This window comes from Anabrus simplex, chromosome 2 (genome assembly GCF_040414725.1).
Source record: "Anabrus simplex isolate iqAnaSimp1 chromosome 2, ASM4041472v1, whole genome shotgun sequence".
In the NCBI taxonomy this organism is placed as follows: Eukaryota; Metazoa; Arthropoda; class Insecta; order Orthoptera; family Tettigoniidae; genus Anabrus; species Anabrus simplex.
In genome coordinates this window covers 706,267,754-706,288,756 of record NC_090266.1, presented here as the reverse complement: position 1 = coordinate 706,288,756, position 21,003 = coordinate 706,267,754, and the positions used below count along the sequence as shown (strand labels likewise).

The 21,003-nt window shown below is 39.4% G+C and overlaps 2 protein-coding genes across 2 annotated transcripts in view; both read left to right on the top strand.

Annotated features, from left to right (window-relative positions):
* The window catches only part of LOC136863052 (adenine DNA glycosylase), a 140,409-nt gene extending 139,151 nt beyond the window's left edge, over positions 1-1,258 (top strand). The window contains exon 10 of the mRNA XM_067139377.2: positions 1,151-1,258. Within this exon, the coding sequence (XP_066995478.2) occupies positions 1,151-1,156 (6 nt within the window). The 3' untranslated portion in view covers positions 1,157-1,258. The remainder of the gene's footprint in view (positions 1-1,150) is intronic.
* An 8,551-nt stretch (positions 1,259-9,809) lies between these two features.
* The window catches only part of LOC136863051 (uncharacterized), a 73,027-nt gene continuing 61,833 nt past the window's right edge, over positions 9,810-21,003 (top strand). The window contains exon 1 of the mRNA XM_067139375.2: positions 9,810-10,047. Within this exon, the coding sequence (XP_066995476.1) occupies positions 9,892-10,047 (156 nt within the window). The 5' untranslated portion in view covers positions 9,810-9,891. The remainder of the gene's footprint in view (positions 10,048-21,003) is intronic.

Here is a 21,003-nt window from a genome sequence, read left to right as displayed (position 1 = left end):
TCGCACCGACACAGATAGGTCTTATGGCGACGATGGGATAGGAAAGGCCAAGGAGTTGGATGGAAGCGGCCGTAGCCTTAATTAAGGTACAGCCCCAACATTTGCCTGGTGTGAAAATGGGAAACCACGGAAAACCATCTTCAGGGCTGCCGATAGTGGGATTCGAACCTACTATCTCCCGGATGCAAGCTCACAGCCGCGCGCCTCTACGCGCACGGCCAACTCGCCCGGTATTATACTATATTCTTAATTTAAGGTTAAGACTATGGCTGATGATGCCTTCAGAGAAGGCGAAACATGTACCACTATTAGTTAACAAATTTATGTAAATCATCCAAGACTAGACTTTGTATTGATTAGGTGGTCTAATAAATAACTTACTGTTATTATTTCAATCAAATATCATCAGTGAGGACCAAAAATGATATTTATTACATGTAAGGTTCACTGATGCCGTATACAAGAGACGCCTGATATTCTATGGCCATATCTGTAGAATGGACGGCGACAGACTCACCAAAAAGTTATTTAAAGTAATCAACTCAAGGAAGGTAAAAATAAACTGGCTAGAAGGAACTAAGGCTGACCTTCAGGAAATGAACATCGTGGGTGACATTATAGAAGATTGTGGAGCTTTTAGCGCAATAGGAACAAAGCGCAAATTCGTAGAGAAATCTAAAAGGCAAACTGGTAGGAAGTTGTCATTGAACGCAAGATGCAACACAGTGCATTCATGAAGAGAATTTGGGAGGATAAAGAAGGTGAAAACCATCAGGCCAACGAACACATTCAAACGCGCTCTTTGAATGGGTATAACGAAGAAAGAAAAAAAAAAAAGTTCAGTTCACTGTATCATTGACCTAACCAGGGTGGGGTGCGTGACGTGGTAGAGTGTTAACAGACTACCTAGCCAGTTGGACTTACGCCAATGACTGGTATTCCACCAACATGCATTCTATGCTAAAGTGGAGAGAAGTGAGGATTTAATTAAGATAAGTTCCAAATTTCAATTGTTTAAGGATTTCAACAGAATTTCAATATTAATGTTTGTACATTTCTAAATAATTTGAGTGTGATTTGATAGAATCTGATGTTCTTACAGGAATGAAAGATACCATTCTATTTTAATTAAGTTGTTTCTTTCTTTCAGGTATGATCTTCTTACCATATGAGTATGCATGTGTGTACACACAGTGTTTTTTCTAAGAAAAGAAAGGCGGCAGGTGGTACTCACCCAAACTTCTTCAGAAACTGAATTTCACACTTTGTTCATATCTTCAGATGTACCTTCGTCTTCTCTTCCAAAGGTACTGATTTTACTACCAGCTCACTTCCTTATGTTTTTTTGTTCCTAAACTTGTAAAATCTTGTCACACCTTACAACCTAGTATTTTATTTTTCGCAAAAAGCCACTCGTTTCTTTGGAAGTAGTCATTTCTTTGAGTTATGTCCAACAATGGGGCCCATCATGGTCAGAATTGTTTCCCCTTTTGAACAGCTGTAAATTTGCCGGTACTTGCAATGTTTTCTTCATATTCACTTGATTCACTCTTCGCAGGTTCAGAAGATGCCTCAAAAGAATTATCATGCTTTCTTTTATTGTGCACAGGTACAAAATAATTAGTTATTTTATTCATATCACTTCTTGGACTTGTGAACCATCTGCACCCCTTACTCACTCACTCACTCACTCACTCACTCACTCCATGGCTCTACGGTCCTTTAAGGACCTTGGCCTCCTTGACTACAGCTCTCCAGTCGTCCAGGTCTTCAGCACGTCTACGCCACCTCCTGACTCCAACGGTCCTTAGATCAGTCTCCACATCCTCCAGCCATCTCATCCGGGGCCGACCTCTCCTTCTCCTGCCCCCAGGGTGTCCTGTCAGTGCTTTCCTTGGAAGTCTTCCCTCCTCCATCCGTTGTACATGCCCCAGCCATCCAATTCGTCTCATTTTGATTGATGTCACCAAGTCCGGCTCCTTACTTCTCACATTCCATGTTCCAATATATCCGTATCGTTGCCATTTAGCGCGCTTTAGTCGTCTTAAGTTTGGGACCCTCCTCTGCGAACCATGTGACCTTGCCACGGTGGGGAGGCTTGCGTGTCCCAATGATGCAGATAGCCAAGCCGCAGGTGCAACCATATCGGATGGGTATCTGTTGAGAGACCAGACTAACGAATGGTTCATCGAAAGGGGGGTAGCAGCCTTTCGGTAGTTGCAAGGGCGGCAGTCTAGATGATTGACTGATACGGCCTTGTAATAATACTCAACATGGCTTAGCTGTGTTGATACTGCTACACGGCTGAAAGCAACGGGAAACTACAGCCGTAAATACCTCCCGAGGACATGCAGCTCTCTCTGTATGAATGATGTACTGATGATGGCTTCCTCCCGGGTAAAATATTCCGGAGGTAAACTAGTCCCCCATTCGGATCTCCGGGTGGGGACTACACGAGAGGGGGCGATCATCAGGAAGATGGATACTGACATTCTGCGAGTCTGAGCGTGGAATGTTAGAAGTTTGAATCGTTGTGGTAGGTTAGAGAATCTGAAAAGGGAGATGGATAGGCTAAAGTTAGATGTAGTTGGTATAAGTGAAGTACGTTGGCAGGAAGAACTAGATTTTTGGTCAGGCGACTACCGAATTATCAACACAAAATCAAACAGGGGAAATGCAGGAGTTGGTTTAATAATGAATAAGAAAATAGGGCAGCGGGTAAGCTACTACGACCAGCATAGTGAAAGAATTATTGTCGTCAAGATAGACACCAAACCAATGCCCACCACAATAGTGCAGGTCTATATGCCTACTAGTTCCGCGGATGATGAAGAAATCGAAAGAATTTATGAGGAGATAGAAGATGTAATACAATATGTAAAAGGTGATGAGAATCTAATTGTGATGGGAGACTGGAATGCAGTGGTAGGCCAAGGAAGTAGGAGAATTTGGAGTGGGACAAAGGAACGAAAGAGGAAGTCGGCTGGTTGAATTCTGCACTGATCATAATTTAGTCCTTGCCAATACTTGGTTCAAACACCACAAACGACGGCTGTATACGTGGACGAGACCTGGAGACACTGGAAGGTATCAAATAGACTTCATTGATTAGACCTGGAGACACTGGAAGGTATCAAATAGACTTCATTGATTAGGCAGATATTCAGAAACCAGGTGTTGGATTGCAAAACTTTCCCAGGAGCAGACGTGGACTCTGACCACAACTTGTTGGTCATGAAATGCCATCTGGAGTTGAAGAAATTGAAGAAAGGAAAGAATGCAAAAAGATGGGATCCAGACAAGTTGAAAGAAAAGAGTGTGAGGGATTGTTTCAAGGAACATGTTGCACAAGGACTAAATGAAAAGGCTGTAGGAAACACTATAGAGGAAGAGTGGAGAGTCATGAAAAATGAAGTCAGTACGGCAGCTGAAGAAATGTTAGGAAGGAAGAAAAGATCAACTAAGAATCAATGGATAACTCAGGAGATACTAGACCTGATTGATGAACGACAAAAATACAAGAATGCTAGAAATGAAGAGAGCAGAAAAGAATACAGACGATTAAAGAATCAAGTGGATAGAAAATGCAAATTAGCTAAGGAAGAATGGCTGAAGGAGAAGTGCAAGGATGTCTAAGGCTGTATGGTCCTGGGAAAGGTAAATGCTGCATACAGGAAAATCAAGGAAATCTTTGGAGAAAGGAAATCTAGGTGTATGAATATTAAGAGCTCAGATGGAAAGCCACTTCTAGGGAAAGAAGGCAAAGCAGAAAGATGGCAGGAGCATATCCAACAGTTGTATCAAGGTAAAGATGTAGATAATTTGGTTCTGGAACATGAAGAGGCTGTTGATGCTGATGAAATGGGAGACCCAATTTTGAGGTCAGAGTTTGGCAAAGCTGTGAGTGACCTAAATAGGAACAAGGCACCTGGAATTGATGACATTCCCTCTGAATTACTGACTGCCTTAGGAGAAACCAGCATGGCACGGTTATTCCATTTAGTGTGCAAGATGTATAAGACAGGAGAAGTCCCATCCGATTTTCGGCAGAATGTTGTTATACCTATTCCCAAGAAAGCCGGTGCTGACAGGTGTGAAAACTACCGCACTGTTAGTTTAGTATCTCATGCCTGCAAAATTTTAACACGTATTATTTACAGAAGAATGGAAAAACAAGTTGAAGCTGAGTTGGGAGAAGATCAATTTGGCTTCGGAAGAAATGTAGGAACACGAGAAGCAATCCTGACTTTACGTCTGATCTTAGAGGATCGAATCAAGAGGGACAAGCCCACATACATGGCATTCGTAGATCTAGAAAAGGCATTCGATAATGTTGATTGGACCAAGCTATTTATGATTCTGAAGATGGCTGGGATCAGATACCGAGAACAAAGAATTATCTACAATCTGTATAAAAATCAGTCTGCAGTGATAAGAATCGAGGGCTTTGAAAAAGAAGCAGCAATCCAGAAAGGAGTGAGCCAAGGCTGCAGTTTGTCCCCTCTCCTTTTCAATGTTTACATAGAACAGGCAGTAAAGGAAATCAAAGAGAAATTTGGAAAGGGAATCTCAGTCCAAGGAGAAGAAATTAAAACCTTGAGATTTGCCAATGATATTGTTATTTTATCTGAGACTGCAGAAGATCTCGAGAAGTTGCTGAATGGTATGGATGAAGTCTTGGGTAAGGAGTACAAGATGAAAATAAATAAGTCCAAAACAAAAGTAATGGAGTGCAGTCGAACGAAGGCAGGTGATGTAGGAAATATTAGATTAGGAAATGAAGTCTTAAAGGAAGTAGATGAATATTGTTACTTGGGTAGTAAAATAACTAACGATGGCAGAAGTAAGGAGGACATAAAATGCAGACTAGCACAAGCAAGGAAGAGCTTTCTTAAGAAAGGAAATTTGCTCACTTCAAACATTGATATAGGAATTAGAAAGATGTTTTTGAAGATTTTCGTGTGGAGCGTGGCATTGTATGGAAGTGAAACATGGACGATAACTAGCTCAGAAAGAAAGAGAATAGAAGCTTTTGAAATGTGGTGTTACAGAAGAATGCTGAAGGTGAGATGGATAGATCGAATCACGAATGAAGAGATACTGAATCGATTTGGTGAGAAATCGATTTGGCTAAATTTGACGAGAAGAAGAGATAGAATGATAGGACACATCTTAAGACACCCTGGACTTGTTCAGTTGGTTTTTGAAGGAAGTGTAGGTGGTAAGAACGGTAGGGGTAGACCAAGGTATGAATATGACAAGCAGATTAGAGCAGATGTAGGATGCAATAGTTACGTAGAAATGAAAAGGTTAGCACAGGATAGAGTGGCATGGAGAGCTGCATCAAACCAGTCTATCGACTGATGACTCAAACAACAACAAGTTTGGGACCGTCCGGTTATCATGATTTAGTTTCTGAACAATATGTAGTTTTGTCGTAGTGGAGTTGTTAGCCCCACGTACCAACCCCCAACCTGGAGGACCAGGGTATCACTCTTAGTCTGGATCATCACGTTAGACCTGTCCGGCTTGGGTGGCCCTACCAGGAGCATATGCTCCCGCCGGCATAGCTCTAAGGATCATTTGAACACGCAAGCCTCCAAAACACCCGGCAAAATGTATTTTGCCTTCGTCAAGGTGGTGATACCATCGGGAGGTCTGCACCCCTTGCTCCTACTAAATAACTATGTGAACTTGCTTTCCTCGGCAGCACAAAACAAGTGTTTTATGCTTTTCAGATTATTAAAAAGCAAGGAAAGCAGTTAAAAACTAAAAATACTGTACGTTAGTGTTAATGGCACTAGTTGCAATACGGATACCATTAGATTGTCCTTGATAAGACCAGTTTGTTTGCTGAAGGGTGAGAAAACCAACTCCCCATTTTATTGTATTCCAGTAGCCAAAACTGTGGAAGAACAAGAAAGAGCAAGATATTATCTCTTTTTCTTTCTTCAACTCTGAACTGACAACATGAAATGGTTAATAGGACAAGAATGATAATTTTAAGACAGCAGTTTACAGAAACTTCAGTCATGTGCTTGTACACAATATATGTATAGGAACGTAACAAAAGTGGGCAAAGAAGCTTGATTTTAAGCTATAAGCCGGTACTACAAAAGAAACGTGATAGGAATATTCTGAATAATATCCAGTTCATTTTTTTTCCTTAGAGATAAGGTGCCGGTACTGTGTACCATTGCATAGCGCCACAAAAGGAAGCTCTGTGTATATATATATATATATAAATAAAACAAAACAAAAAGCAGGTGATTGATCAAAAGTGCTCCAGTAAGGTAACTCGTTTACCATTAAAGTCTCTTATAAAGTTTATAAAGGTAGAAAGATATTTATGTACAATATTGCCTGTAATGCATGTGATTTGTGCCGTGGGGCCATCTAGCTGTAAGCTGATATTCGGTAGATAGTAGGTTGTTCATTCTTATCACAATGTGATGGACGTTAGCATTGAAGGTGAAATTTAATGTGAACATTTCAGCATTTTTATAACAATCGTGATTTTTCTTCTTAGGATGCAAAGCAGATCTCTGTAGAATGCAAATTTCTCCTTCAGTTTGTGTTGTTTTACATGACATAACCCAAAGAACTATTGTGTATACACTGATCAGCGAGAACATTATGACCACCTACTATCGATATAAACCCATCTAGATGATAGCAGCATCACCTGACAAGGAATGACTGCTAGTCAGACACGCATGGTGCATGTAGTATCAGTGAGCGTGCTGTCCGTGTGTAGAATGGGGAAGGCGCGCGATCTACCTGAGTTTGACCGAGAACAGATTGTGATGGCCCGGAGTCTCAGCATGAGCATTTCGGAAACAGCACGACTTGTCGGGTGTTTCAGGAGTGCTGTGGTGAGTGTCTTCAACAAGTGGCAATACCAAGGTGAAACCACTTTACAAAGGAAATTTAATATGTCCTCCTATTCAATATATACACATCTCCATCATTAGATGGAGTAATAATAGTGTTTCAACTCGTTTGAGCCATCTTCATTGAAAAATGGTTGAAGTTTTTTTTTTTTTACAAAATTGATGCTAAAAATGTGCTAAAACATAATGAAGGAAAGAAATGAAAACAAAAGAGACATGACGGAATTAAAACAATTCAATATATACACATTTCCATCATTAGATGGAGTAATAATCAACTCGTTTGAGACATCTTCAATGAAAAAAGGTTAAAGTTTTTTTACATAATTGATGCTTGAGAAACTAAGTTTGAGAGGAAACATTCCAGGTAAAATGTATGTGACACATAGTGGAAACTGCCAATAAAGTTCCATTTTTTTTGAACAGTTGGCACTCTCAAGAGGCGTGACCTCCTCAGATTTAATGGTTCTGTTCTCAATGATCGTGTCCAATGTTGGCTTAGATGTGTTTGCTTTATTTTTAAATAGTCATGAGGGCAGCAAAAAATTGAGAAGTTAAGTTAGAGAAGATAACAGATGCCAGGTAAAATGTATGTGACAATTAGTGGAAACCGCTGGCCTCCTGATTATTTAAAATCAAGGCAAACACAGCTAGGCCAACATTGGACATGATCATTGAGAACGGGACCGCTAAATTTGAGAAGGTCAGGCCTTTTGAGAGTGCAACTGTTCAAAAAATTTGAACTTTATTGGCGGTTTCCACTATGTGCCACAAACATTTTACCTGGCACGTGTTTCCTCTCAAACTTAGTCTCTCAAGTTTTTCGCTCCCCTCTTAACCATTTGTGATGGTGACTCAATGGAGACAGACTGTTATTTTGAATTTTTAGCACAGTGATTTCGTCCTTTTTTAAAATTATAACATACTGCAAGTTTTAGACTAAGAGGTCCACAACCTCGCCATAATCACTTATCGTTTGTTTCCGTCATGTCTCATTTGTTTTCATCCTTTTCTTCACTAGGTTTTAACACATTTTTAGCATCAATTATGTAAAAATACTTTAACCTTTTTCACTGAAGATTGCTCAAACGAGTTGATTATTTCTCCATCTAATGATGGAAATGTGTATATATTGAATTGTTTTAATTCTGTCATGTCTCTTTTGTTTTTCATTTCTTTCCTTCATTATATTTTAACACATTTTTAGCATCAATTATGTAAAAAACCTTTAAACCTTTTTCACTGAAGATTGCTCAAACGAGTTGAAACATGTTTGTTTGACTATTATTGCCCCATCTAATGATGGAGATGTGTATCTATTAATAGGACATATTAAATTTCCATTGTAAAGTGGAAACCGTCAATACAGAATAATTCTAATATCTTGTAAAGGTGAAACCAAGTCCAAACGTCGAAGTGTTGGGCGGCCACCTCTCATTACAGATGTCGGATATCCTAGGCTGGGCAGACTGGTAAAACAGGACAGGCGGTGAACTGTGGCGGAACTAACATCAGATTTTAATGCTGGACAGAGTATAAGTGTGTCTGAACACACAGTGCACCGAACACTCCTAAGGATGAACCTCCTCAGCCAACGACCTATGCATGTGCCAATGTTAACACCACGACATTGGCAGCTACGACTGAAATGGGCACGTGACCATAGTCACTCGATGGTGGCGCAGTGGCAGAGCTTCGCATGGTTTGATGAATCCTGATACCTTCTTCATCATGTCGATGGGAGGGTGCGAATCCGTTGTCTTCCAGGAGAACAGATCCTTGATACCTGTACTGCGGGATGGACGCAAGCTGGCACCGGCTTAGTTATGCTCTGGGGTACATTCACGTGGGCATCAATGGGTCCAGTGGAGCTTATGCAAGGCACCACAATGGCCGAGAAGTATCGTACACTGGTTGCAGACCATTTACACCCCTTCATGACGATCATGTTCTCAACGGCAGTGGCATTTTTCAACAAGATAATGTGCCATCTCACAAAGTCAGGAGTGTGATGGAGTGGTTCGAATAACACAGTGGCGAGTTGCAATTGATGGGCTGGCCCCCCAACTCGCCAGATCTTAACCCAATCGAACATATCTGGGATATGATTGAACATGGCGTCAGAGCTCATTGCCCCCTCCCCAGAATTTATGGGAATTAGGAGACTTGGGTGTGCAGATGTGTTGCCAACTCCCTGCAGCGACCTACCAAGGCCTCATTGCTTCCATGCTAAGATGCATTGCTATTCTTATCCATGCCAAACGTGGACATACTGGCTGTTAGGTAGATGGTCATAATGTTCTGGCTGATAAGTGTAATATTCCTGCCATCTTCATGACTTTTACCTTTGCTCATGAATACAAGATCTAGAATTGTCCAATTTTCTGGCTGAATGGAGTGAAAATTATGATTGGTAATAAGATGTTCCACATGGACTAGACGATTTGATGCCGATACCATCAGCAGCATTACCACACAGTGGAACTTCATTAACTTCAAGCCAAAAGGTGGTGATAGATGAGATTCTACATCCTTTCAGTCGGTCAGAAATAAATGATTTGGTTCTTACCAAAGAAAAGAGTGATCTTTTTGGGTGAAATTTGAGAGACAGAAGTCTTCCTGTTCCTTGAACAACTTTGCATTGATCCAGAATATATGAGTAACAGTTCATGCATTTTTAAACTTTTTTTTTTTTTTAATAGGTAAAGAAGAATCATCTAAGTGAACCCAGTTTAGCAAATTATGCTAATAATGAAATCTGAGTAACTTTGACATTTAAAATGATAGGAAATGATATTACACCATTTAAAAAGACTTAATAATACATGTTATCTTATCAATTGCATAACTTAGATAAGAATGTACCTTCAGGTCCATGTATATCTTGACCTTTGATGCTGCTCTGCTTTCTTTTGAGGTAGATAAAATTAGTGTATTTAAGCAGTGCTGAAGAGTGTGTGTGTGTTTCTTCTGTTCATTGCTTCGTGTACATTTCATTATGTACGAATACATTTCTATTGCTGTATTGATAATCATACTCTTTAGATTCCTCAACAGGCAGAACCCCCCTTCAGTCCTGAGTGTCTACAGCAGACCTGGAAAATATTACTATCTAAAAGTAGCATTCCTATTTTTGATACTTCAGCTACGAAAGGTAGGTTAGCAATGAAGTTATATTCTAGTGCTGTATAATGATTTATTTAGGTAACACTTTTACAAACATTTATTCTCACCTACCACTAATTAAATGTAATGCTCATATTAAAGGCGTATATGCACTGTAATGGTCTGTATTGTATGTAGAAATATAATTGCTGGTTTCTTGGCAGATTTTAGGAGAAGTATCCTTTTAATATCAGTGTTGTTGTTAAGTACATTCAAACGAAAAAAATAAAACAAAAACAGAGTTGTTACATTGGATGGATGTTAAACACATAGTATTATTATAATGTATTACCTCTTGTAAGCACCACACTCCTGATGTTGTTTAAAAGTAATCCATAGTTTGTGTTCTGAAACAGTTGTTGTTAAAACGTAATGGGTGTCATAAATCCCATTTGCTTATTGTGAATAGGTTTTGGAAGGAAAAGCAGCTTACTTGGAATACCTTGTAAAGTAGAACTTGACATATTTGAGATTATTGGGTTAGTTCAGAAATTTGTTTCCATTGTTACTAACAAGAGTTCCTATCATTTTAGGAGGGAGAACTATTTCCATTGGGTAGTGCAGAAAAGAACAAGTGCTTTCCAGATTTCTCCAGCTACGTCTGCCATCTCCATTATCTAAGATTTTATACCATAGTCATAGATTTATGGGTACCATGTAATGAATGTGCCAAGTAATTGAAGAATACTACATTATTAATAGCCAATGATATTTATTCTTTTTAGATGTAAAGAAAGTGCATGACAGAGTGTTAAGGGTGTAGTTATCCATTCTGACAGATTTATGTTGATAATTAGATTTAGATTCAACGGTAGAATGGTTTCCTGGTTTAAAATAGTTAAATGAAGCAAAACTTTAGTTGTAATTACTGCTCATAGGTTATATGAATGCTATTCTTAAAGAGATAACCGGGATTCTATTGCGCCTGTATTGCTGGAAGATCAGCGAGCAAAGCCTTTGCTCCAGCAGCTTGATGTGTAGAATATTTAGTCATGGATATGCCACGTTGTGGCCCCACTGTGAGTAGTGTGCCTGCCTCTTACCCAAAGGCTCCAGGAATAACGGCCTATAGAATTCGCCGTGCCAACCACACACCACCTCGTAACCTGCAGCTCTTCGGGCAGAGCAGCGGTCGTATGGTGGGCCGTGGCCCTTCAGGGCTGTTGTGACATGGGGTTTGGTTTGGTTTGGTTTGGTTTGGTTTATGCTACATTGCCAGGGTGCTCTGTATGGACGCTATGCTAAAGAAAAGCTACTTGGACTAGTCTCCGATCCTATACAACCACCTGGTTTCAATTACCGAGGAGGATCTCGTCAACAGTGTACCGAATTAGAAACATCCATTGCAAATATCAGTTTTGATCAGATAACTGGGGGAAAGTCTAGAATCCTTGCTGTGTAAGGATGGGACAAATAGTTACTTTCCTGTATCACGTTCTACTGTATCCTTTACAGTGTAGTATTTGATTGTTGTATTAGGATATAAACCAAACCAAACCAAACCCCATGGCACTACAGCCCTTGAAGGGCCTTGGCCTACCAAGCGACTGCTGCTCAGTCCGAAAGCCTGCAGATTGCGAGGTGTCGTGTGGTCAACACGACAAATCCTCTCGGCCGTTATTCTTGGCTTTCTAGACCGGGGCCGCTATCTCACCGTCAGATAGCTCCTCAATTCAAATCACGTAGGCTGAGTGGACCTCGAACCAGCCCTCAGGTACAGGTAAAAATCCCTGACCTGGCCGGGAATCGAACCCGGGGCCTCCGGGTAAGAGACAGGCACGCTACCCCTACACCACGGGGCCGGCTATTAGGATATAAAAGTAACATAATACAAAGTACAGGTCAGTTTTTGGAAGGTGCAGTCGTTTACACCCACTGCCTCTCGCAGCCCGTAACCACACCTTACCTAGTATGTAAATTGCATAACTCTACCCCCATCTCGCTTTCTCCAGTCCCTTCTTCAACCCCTCTATTCTTTTCATCAGCTTGTCACTCGCATTCTTAATTATTCCAAGAAATGTCTGCAGTGACCCATTTACATTCCTAGAATGCAACCAGTTAAGTGACTTTTAACATCACACACATTATTACATATACAGTACGTAAATTAAAAATCAACATGAGCTGGGAAATATTAAGAGCAGGTTAGTCTATATTCTATGCAGTATGTATGAATTCATGTTTAGAAACCAAATGCTGCCCAAGTTTTTTGAGCTTAAGCATGTTTGGTGATCGTTTATCACTTGTCCTGCTTTAGAGAACAATCTTTCACAGCGTACAGAGTTAATGATCGTGGAAGTTAAGCCGGACTGATTTCGATGAAGTTGGGTATAGATACAGTTGTCCTTACACCATTGTAGCTGGTCCTAACTTCTGTGCAGCATATCATCATCCAAGTATTATTATTATTATTATTATTATTATTATTATTATTATTATTATTATTATTATTATTATTATTTAATATAATATGTGGAGTGTCAACTTCAAAAGGATGGCATCATTTTTATTTTCTCAAAATATATTTTCAACCCAAACTTCGCTGCTAATCTTCCTAGTTCCTCTACTTGAAATTTTGCTTCTTCTATACTATTTGCTAATAGTGCCAGATCATCAGCAAATACAAGACAGTTTAGTTGAATATTTCTTCCAATCTTAACAGTCGGAGGACATACCTTACTCCACTCACGCATAATTTTTTCCAGCACACAATTAAACATCAATGGGGATAATTCATCTCCCTGTCGAAGACCAGTATGAATTTTAAATTGTTCAGAGATTTCATTTCTGAACCTAACTTTAGACTTTGTGTTTCTCAGAGTGATCGCAATAAGGTTAAAAACTTTTCGATGTAGACCAAATTCAGTAAGGATATGTAGTAATGATTTACGATGGATAGTATCATAAGCCATTTGAATATCAACAGAAGTGATCACTAAATTTTTGCTCCTAATGCTTTGATGTTTTATGATCCATTTGAGACTGATAATTTGATCTCGACAACTTCATCCTGGACGAAGTGATATTCACCCAATTCACTATCAAGCTGGTCATGGATTCTGGAATATAGGATCTTACAGAAAATTTTATAGGTGATATCCAGCAAAGAAAGAGCCTCTGTGGGTCAGACCGCAGTGCGTCGGCCTCTCACCGCTGGATACCATGGTTCAAATCCCGGTCACTCATTGTGAGATTTGTGCTGGACAAAGTGGAGGCGGGACAGGTTTCTCTTCGGGTACTCCGGTTTTCCCTGTCATCTTTCATTCCAGCAACACACACTATTATCATTTCATTGCTTCTATCAGTCATTCATAAATCACTTTGAGAGTGGCGACCCTATTGTACTAATAGCCTATATATGCTTCATTCATTACATCCTTGACCCACCCAGTCAATGACTGGAAAACAGGTTGTAGGTTTTCATCCAGCAAAGAAATTTCCCGATAGTTACTAGGATCTGATATATCACCTTTTTTTTTAATGGATTGGGTGTACAATTGCAACATTCCATTCTTCAGGCAATTTTTCTGTGTTCCAAATGTCAGCGAGATGTTTATGTAGATTCTGAATAGTCTGTATATTCGCATTCTTCCAGAGTTCTGCTACTAGTTTATTTTCTCCTGCTGCTTTAAAATTTTTCACTAAATCAATAGCTGCACTTACTTCATCGTAAACCGGTGGTGTGACCTTTTCCAACGGTGTTTTATTTCTGGGAAATAGATCAAATTCAAAACATTTTTCAGGTTCATCACTATTAAGTAATGTTTTGAAGTATTCAGCCAAGATTATTGCATTGTCAACTATAAAGGATGGCATCATTTTTGTTTTCTCAAAAGATATTTTCAACCCAACCTTTGCTGCTGATCTTCCTTAGTTCCTCTACTTGAAATTTTGCTTCTTCTATACTATTTGCTAATAGCACCAGATCATCAGCAAATGGTCCAACTCATTGGCTGAACGGTCAGCGTACTGGCCTTCGGTTCAGAGGGTCCCAGGTTCGATTCCCGGCTGGGTCGGAGATTTTAACCTTAACTGGTTAATTTCTATGACACGGGGGCTTAATGTATGTGTTGTCTTCATCATCATTTCATCCTCATCACGACGCACAGGTTGCCTACGGGCGTCAAATAGAAAGACCTGCACCTGGCAAGCCGAACCCGTTGTGGGATATCCCGGCACTAAAAGCCATACGACATTTCATTATCAGCAAATGTAAGACCTTTCCATTCTTATCTTTCATCAGAAGAGTAGGGGATGTATGATTTTTTTGGTATTGTTTAAATGTTATATAATGGTCTCTTGTTTTATTTTGATTGAAAGCTTCAATAGATTTTAATGTTTCCTTCTGATAATTTCTTTTAACTCTCCTGACTTCTTTAGCCATTAATCATCTAGCATTGATTAGTTTCTCTAGAGCTTTCTGTTTTTTGTTTTTAATCATTCAACCAGGCTTTATGCCGGCGTAGTATTGCTGTATCACACTCTTCATTCCCCCAAACATGTTTTTTTCATTTTCTTAATGGGAGCAACTACCTCTGCTATGGCTTTTGGTTTGTTAATAGTAGTTCCCAAGCTATCACTTAAAAGTGCTGTGGATTTCTCAAAGTATGTTTGATTATTAACCCCTCAGCGTCGCAGCCGTTTAAAGAGCTTCCTATCCCGCGGCCGGATGAGATTTCAACTACGCGCGACTGAAATACATTGATTCACTTAAAGCGTTACTACTAGTATAAGAGTGGCCCGATATTCACGAAATTTGGAATTCCTTATGGTAGAACTATGTACATGAAGATAATTACATAATTGTTTCACATTTCCTTAGTAATTTAGTTCCGTGTGATAGAGTTCGAAGCACTCTTCTCGAGACAGAGACCCAAGGCACACTCCTGGCAGCAGTACACCGATGTCTTCTTTTCACCGTGTTTTGAACACGCGATACGTCTCTGAGGTTTGGATTTCTCACTCTTGGGTGCTAATTTCCTGATAAAACGTATTTCCTGCAACCTTGGAACTGTATTATCTGATGCGCGCCGGCCTTGAATATTTCGTTTCCCGCCCGAGAAGCGTATTTTGTACTACGTAAACAAACCTTCCATCAGCTGAAACTGATAAGATAACTACTCAATGTTTGTCCCTGTGACTTGTCTAAATATTATTGGAGAATCTAGGAATCATAATTCACTGTTGAAAGCTTCCCTTTGACCTGTATGCGTATCTATAGCCTCCTACACGAAATTTCCAAGTACTGGTTCCTCCTCATCGTCACTCTCATCATTTACCACTGCTACATCATCTATTTCATTATCACTACTGCTAATACTGCCACTACTAATTCCGACTAAACTTTCATTTGAATTATACAATATTTCAAGCACGCTACACTCAGCAGGAGCTAGCCATTGAGCGCGGTGCGTCACACAAGCTGATGAAGCTGCAGCGGGACCGAAAGCGGCAGGATGAAACTGAATGAGGGGAATAACATTTATGACGAATCAAAACAACTCGATACATATTTCAGATTAAAAGGTCCATACATCGTCTTTCAAACGAGATATATACCTTGCACAACTGCTTCTCGTGTCGTATGACAGAAAGCAGCACTAACTGATGCCTATACAGAGTACTCGTAGAGAGTTACGAAAAGACTACAAGCTGAGAAATAAAGACAAATATAATAAATAAACCGCACTCTTTATACAAAATTAGAGCAAAGAACATCACACGAAAAGACAAACTTCTCAGATCATTTCTTTATTTTATTCTGTGGGAAAGAATGAAGCAAACGGACTATTAAAAAAGCAGGGATTGGTGCTCAGACAAAATTGACATATACTTATCCTTGCAAAAGCAGCTACACTTTAACGATTTTCAATACTTATTTAGAACACTGATAAACCCGAAAATGTCTTCTTGGAAACAAAACAATTTGCATATCCATAGCACCAAAACTCTTCGCGCTATAGCCGTAAATGCGAAACCATGTATGGGTCTATACCACGTGTAGAGGTCGGCGGCTACGGAAGAAAAGGGGGTCTATACCACGTATAGAGGTCGGCGCTGAGGGGTTAATAACCGAACTAGGATCATGCAATTTTTTTCTATTAAGATTATGCGGTTTATTTATCCTTTTAGGAGCTAATTTAATCTTGGAGATGTAATGGTCTGAATCAACATCAACACCACGCAGAACATTAACATTATAAATTTCTTTATGAAATTTATGATCCATGGCCACATGATCTATTTGGGTTTCACCCCATTTAACATTTGGACTTTTCTAAGTCATTAATTTATGCAGTTTTCTTTTAAACCTTGTTGTTTCTAAAATTAGTCCATAGTTAATACAAAATTCAATTGTTCATTTGCCATTCTTCTTTGTTAATTTATATGCTGTCGATCGTCCCACCACAACACAAAATTTTCTCTCACTTCAAATCCTTGCATTAAAATCTCCAAGGAGAATTTTAATATTAATATCAGGTATATTCGTTACCATTTGGTCAAATTCATCCCAAAATTGATCTGTTCCCTCTTTGTCAGTTCTGCTCTTTTCATTTGTTGGAGCATGAACATTTATCAGTGTATAAATCATGTTTTCCACTTTAATCGTTAATAATGCTACTCTTGATAAATTTGAGAAAAAATCAATAATGGAATCTAGAATTCTATTGTGTATCAAGAAACCAACTCCAAATTGAGGAACATTCTTTATGACTCTTTCACCTGGGGGTCCTTTATAGAGACGATACCCTCCTGATTTAGTTGGGTTCTGATCAGTATTACGTAATTCTTGAAGAGCTGTGATCACAATTTTATGTTCATTCAAAATATCTATTAGATGTTTCAACTTACCAACCTTCATCAATTCATTGATATTTAATGTTGCCAAATACGGAAACTTTCCTGGTTTATTGAACTTACATACATTCTTAGTTTGATTAATCTGCATGATTGATCATTAAGTCTCTGGGCACTCCGACTTGCCACAATCCTCTATCTGACACCCCATCGTATCCAAATGGTGTCTTCGTTTGGAAGATTATATAGCTGTCCAAGCCGGTGGATTCTTTCAATAGAGACTTCCCATATTAGGTTGATTTCTGATCAATGATAAAGAGTCTGACCATGGTCAGCGTTTGCAATTCCAGATGTGATCTGGAATGGTGATAAATGAAATATGATATGATGAAAAATGAGGTTGTGAAGTATTTTTGCCTCAAGATGTTCTCTTGCTGTTATTTTACGGCATTGAGCCAACCCCCCTCCTTTCCCCACGTTTGGAACCGGAAACAGCAACTACCGAGCTACTCAATCCACCCAGACTCCTAAAACAGCTTTTTGATTTCTTTTGGAATAAGAAAACAAAAAACACTTGGTTTAAAGAAAAACAAATGGATTTGGATGAATTGAAAATTACTACAGAGCAAATTGAAAATACAGAAGAAAAGAAGATTCTAAACAACAAATATGCAAAACTGTCACTTAAAACATCAAAACATATGCAGTATGTTATATCAGCAGAAGAACGGGCTGCAAGATCGTCTAGAATGAAGAAGTTTTGGGAAGAGAAGAAATTATCAACTGTTAAAAAATTGAACTTATATTTTGATGTACTTGTTTTTTGAAGATTTTATTGTATAAGCTTGATTTTGGTGCCCCAATGTGGGCATTAATCAGTCCAAATAGAGAATTCATTCCTGTTGTCATCTCCTTCCAGAACTTGTTCACCATGTTATGTTGCCAGAACTGATATTTGCAATGGATGATCTAATTCAGTTCACTGTTGATGAGATCTTCCTTGGTAATTGAAACCAGGTGGTTGTATAGGATCGGAGACTAGTCCAAGTAGCTCATGGTTTCAGGCAGTACCGGTATTTCTTTAGCATAGCCTCCATGCAGTGCACCCTGGCAATGTGGCATAAACTAAACCAAACCCAAATCCATGTTTGCTTGATTTTGACAACAGATCGATTGCATGCCTCTTTGCTGTTTCTGCTGCAGCTCTGTGAGTGCTGAGTCATAGTCATAGATGACAACTATAACTTGAACCTTGGATCCAGAAGCATACATAAGGCAAATGCTTCATTGTACTCCAGATTTATGAATCTAGCGAGTCATGATATAATGGATTTACAATGCCAAATACTGTTTCCTGAAGAGCTCAAAGAACAGTTTTCGGCAAACATTTGTGAGGCTATGTGTCATAATAAGTACTTAGCTGTTTATCACATACTTATGACCACTCCTTATTAATGTAACTTCTTGAAATGGCCTCAGAACAGAACGAAGTTCTTTACAAAATATCCATGCCTCTTTTGAAAGCACTGGGATCGCTGTTTATGAGTGCTATTGAAGTTTTCATTGCGTCCTCCAATTTGCAAAATCGCAACATATGGTAGATGCAATTCCACCTTGTGTGGACTTCCTAGATAAGTTTCTTGGGATGAAAAGAACCCATGTTCTTCTGGGCTGTCAGTAGCTTCCCCATACCTGTCGTGCTTCTCTTAAAATACGCCACTATATGTTTTACTCTCTTCAGCATTACTTATATTAAGACCACATGGAAAGAACAGGCAAAGTCCATTTTATTACATTTTCAGGATAGCAGTTTTTAAATTTGAAATGTAAAAGCTTCCACACCTGCTACACAAATTGCTTTTCAGAATTGTACACAGCACTGTGCTAGTATTGTTATCCACTATATGCGTTTAATACATAATTACTATGGAAATTGGACTTTCTGTGTCTGTATGTTTATCTGTCTGTGATTATTTCTGCCTGTTTACCGTATGTCTCTCTATTATTCTTCATTAAAATCTTTTGTAATTCTGGAACTTCTTCTTTTCTTCTTCCACTGTGTGAACTGCGTCACACCTGTGGATTTAGCTTTTTTTGTGGCTGGATGCACTTCCTTATGCTAACCTCATGTAGAGTGATGTATTTATTATGGTAGTGTGTATATGAAGTGGAGAGTATTGGGACAAGCACAGACACTCAGTCCCCAAGCCAGGGAAATTAACCGGATGAGATAATATCGTCAACCTGACCAGAAATCCAACCCAGGGCCCTCTAAACTGAAGGCATAATGCTGACCATTTAGCTAGGAGCCAGACTGTTGTAATTCCTGAACTAGTAAATAAATTTAGTTAATATTTCATTATGGAGTCATGACAAACTTGGGAATGTGGCACTGGAAACAAAAATGGAAGGGAGCTGTGGAAAGAATAGTGAAGGGACCTTTGCAAAAAAAAAAAAAAAAAAAAAAAAGGCAATTAAACAATATATTATTTTAATTTTACAAATATTAAGAGTATTCATACATCAGAAAACAAATTATTTTGTTAACTCTAGCAGTGGGAGCAGGACATGGCTCGTTTTTCCTGTGTTCTGGCTGGAATAAACATGTTCTTTCTGTGTACTCCATATCTTCCCTCTGCAGTATCTCTGTGACTAAACCCACTTCTGCCAGTTAACTTTAAGAGCATTCCCAGTGTACTATACAGTGATGCTAACAACTCATTTTTGGTAAAATTGGACTTAACCCATTATTTCCGTGTAGTCTTCATATCTTTTCATTGCATCCTGGATAATTAAAGTGTGCACATAACAGGGAAAGTGCTTCCACTGCAGTTCATTTACAGCAGCATTTTTCATATTAGGTGCATTGCCCATTACAACGGCTACAGATTTTTCAGACAAATGAAATGTATCTGGAATACCCCTAATTCCAGCTACTAAATTAACATTTGTGTGGTTGTGAAGTAAAATTGAACATTCCACCAACACTGACTCCAGTTCAAAATCTTCATTTATGAAGTGTACAGTAACAGCTAGGTAGCTCTCTGCATTCCTAAACATCGAGGAGCTTGCATTCAGGAGATAGTGGGTTTGAACCCCACTGGCGGCAGCTCTGAAGGTGGTTTTCCATGGTTTCCCATTTTTACACCAGGCAAATGCAGGCACTGTATCTTAATTAAGGCTACGGCTGCTTCCTTCCCATTCCTATCCTGTCATTGTCATATGACCTATCTGTGTCGAAGAGATGGAAATCACTGGGTGCCAGGTAGGGACTGTAGGAAGAATGTTACAGATGGTTGTTTTGCTCACATGAGCAGACATGTGCGCGCACGCACACACACACACTCTCTCTCTCTCTCTCTCTCTCTCTCTCTCTCTCTCTCTCCAGTAATTACATATAGCCAACAGTGTGTGTGAATTGTTACAACACTTTGGATTGTTGTTGGGCACCTGGGTAGTAAGCGATTAAACGGCAATACACAAAATGGTGCCTAACGTCGAAGAGTAATGAGTGTCTGTGCGCTACTGCTGTGTATCCATCTGCCTGTAAAAGTTCCTTCATACAAGCTCTAGTCACCTTTTTTGAAGCTACCTTGTAGAAAAATTGTGGAACAAATGTTTAGCTCCTCAACTTCTCTGCGGACCATAAATATAGTTGGTGGGATGTGAAACCAGTGATAGCAAACACTCGTAATCGAGTAGGTTGTCTTCCAGGCAGGATGCCTCTTCATCTATGCGTTCGGAGGTGACTATACAGTCCAATGCGGGAGTTACACAATTTGCCACAGTGATGACAGGTAGTTCCAGGTGGAGCAGTCATGTTATTTCTGTGTCTCCTCAGCACTTGTTTTTCTTTCCTACGTTGCTTCTTGTCGTTCACTGTACGTCGGCGGTTTTCTTCAAAAGATAGTGTGCCGTAATGGACTAGTGATCTCCAGGATGAACAGTCAAGGGCTAAGTTCTCCCAGTAACATTATTATTGTAAGAAGGGAAGTATAAGTTAAGGCTATTTCACTACCTGCAAATTGCAGATCAAAGAGTTGTTTAGTTGGCCCACAGAGGCTTATACACTAAGAGCTAAAATGTTCAGTAATCTATAATGAAAATGGACAGTACGTATATTCTGAGCTGCTAGATGAGTGTATTT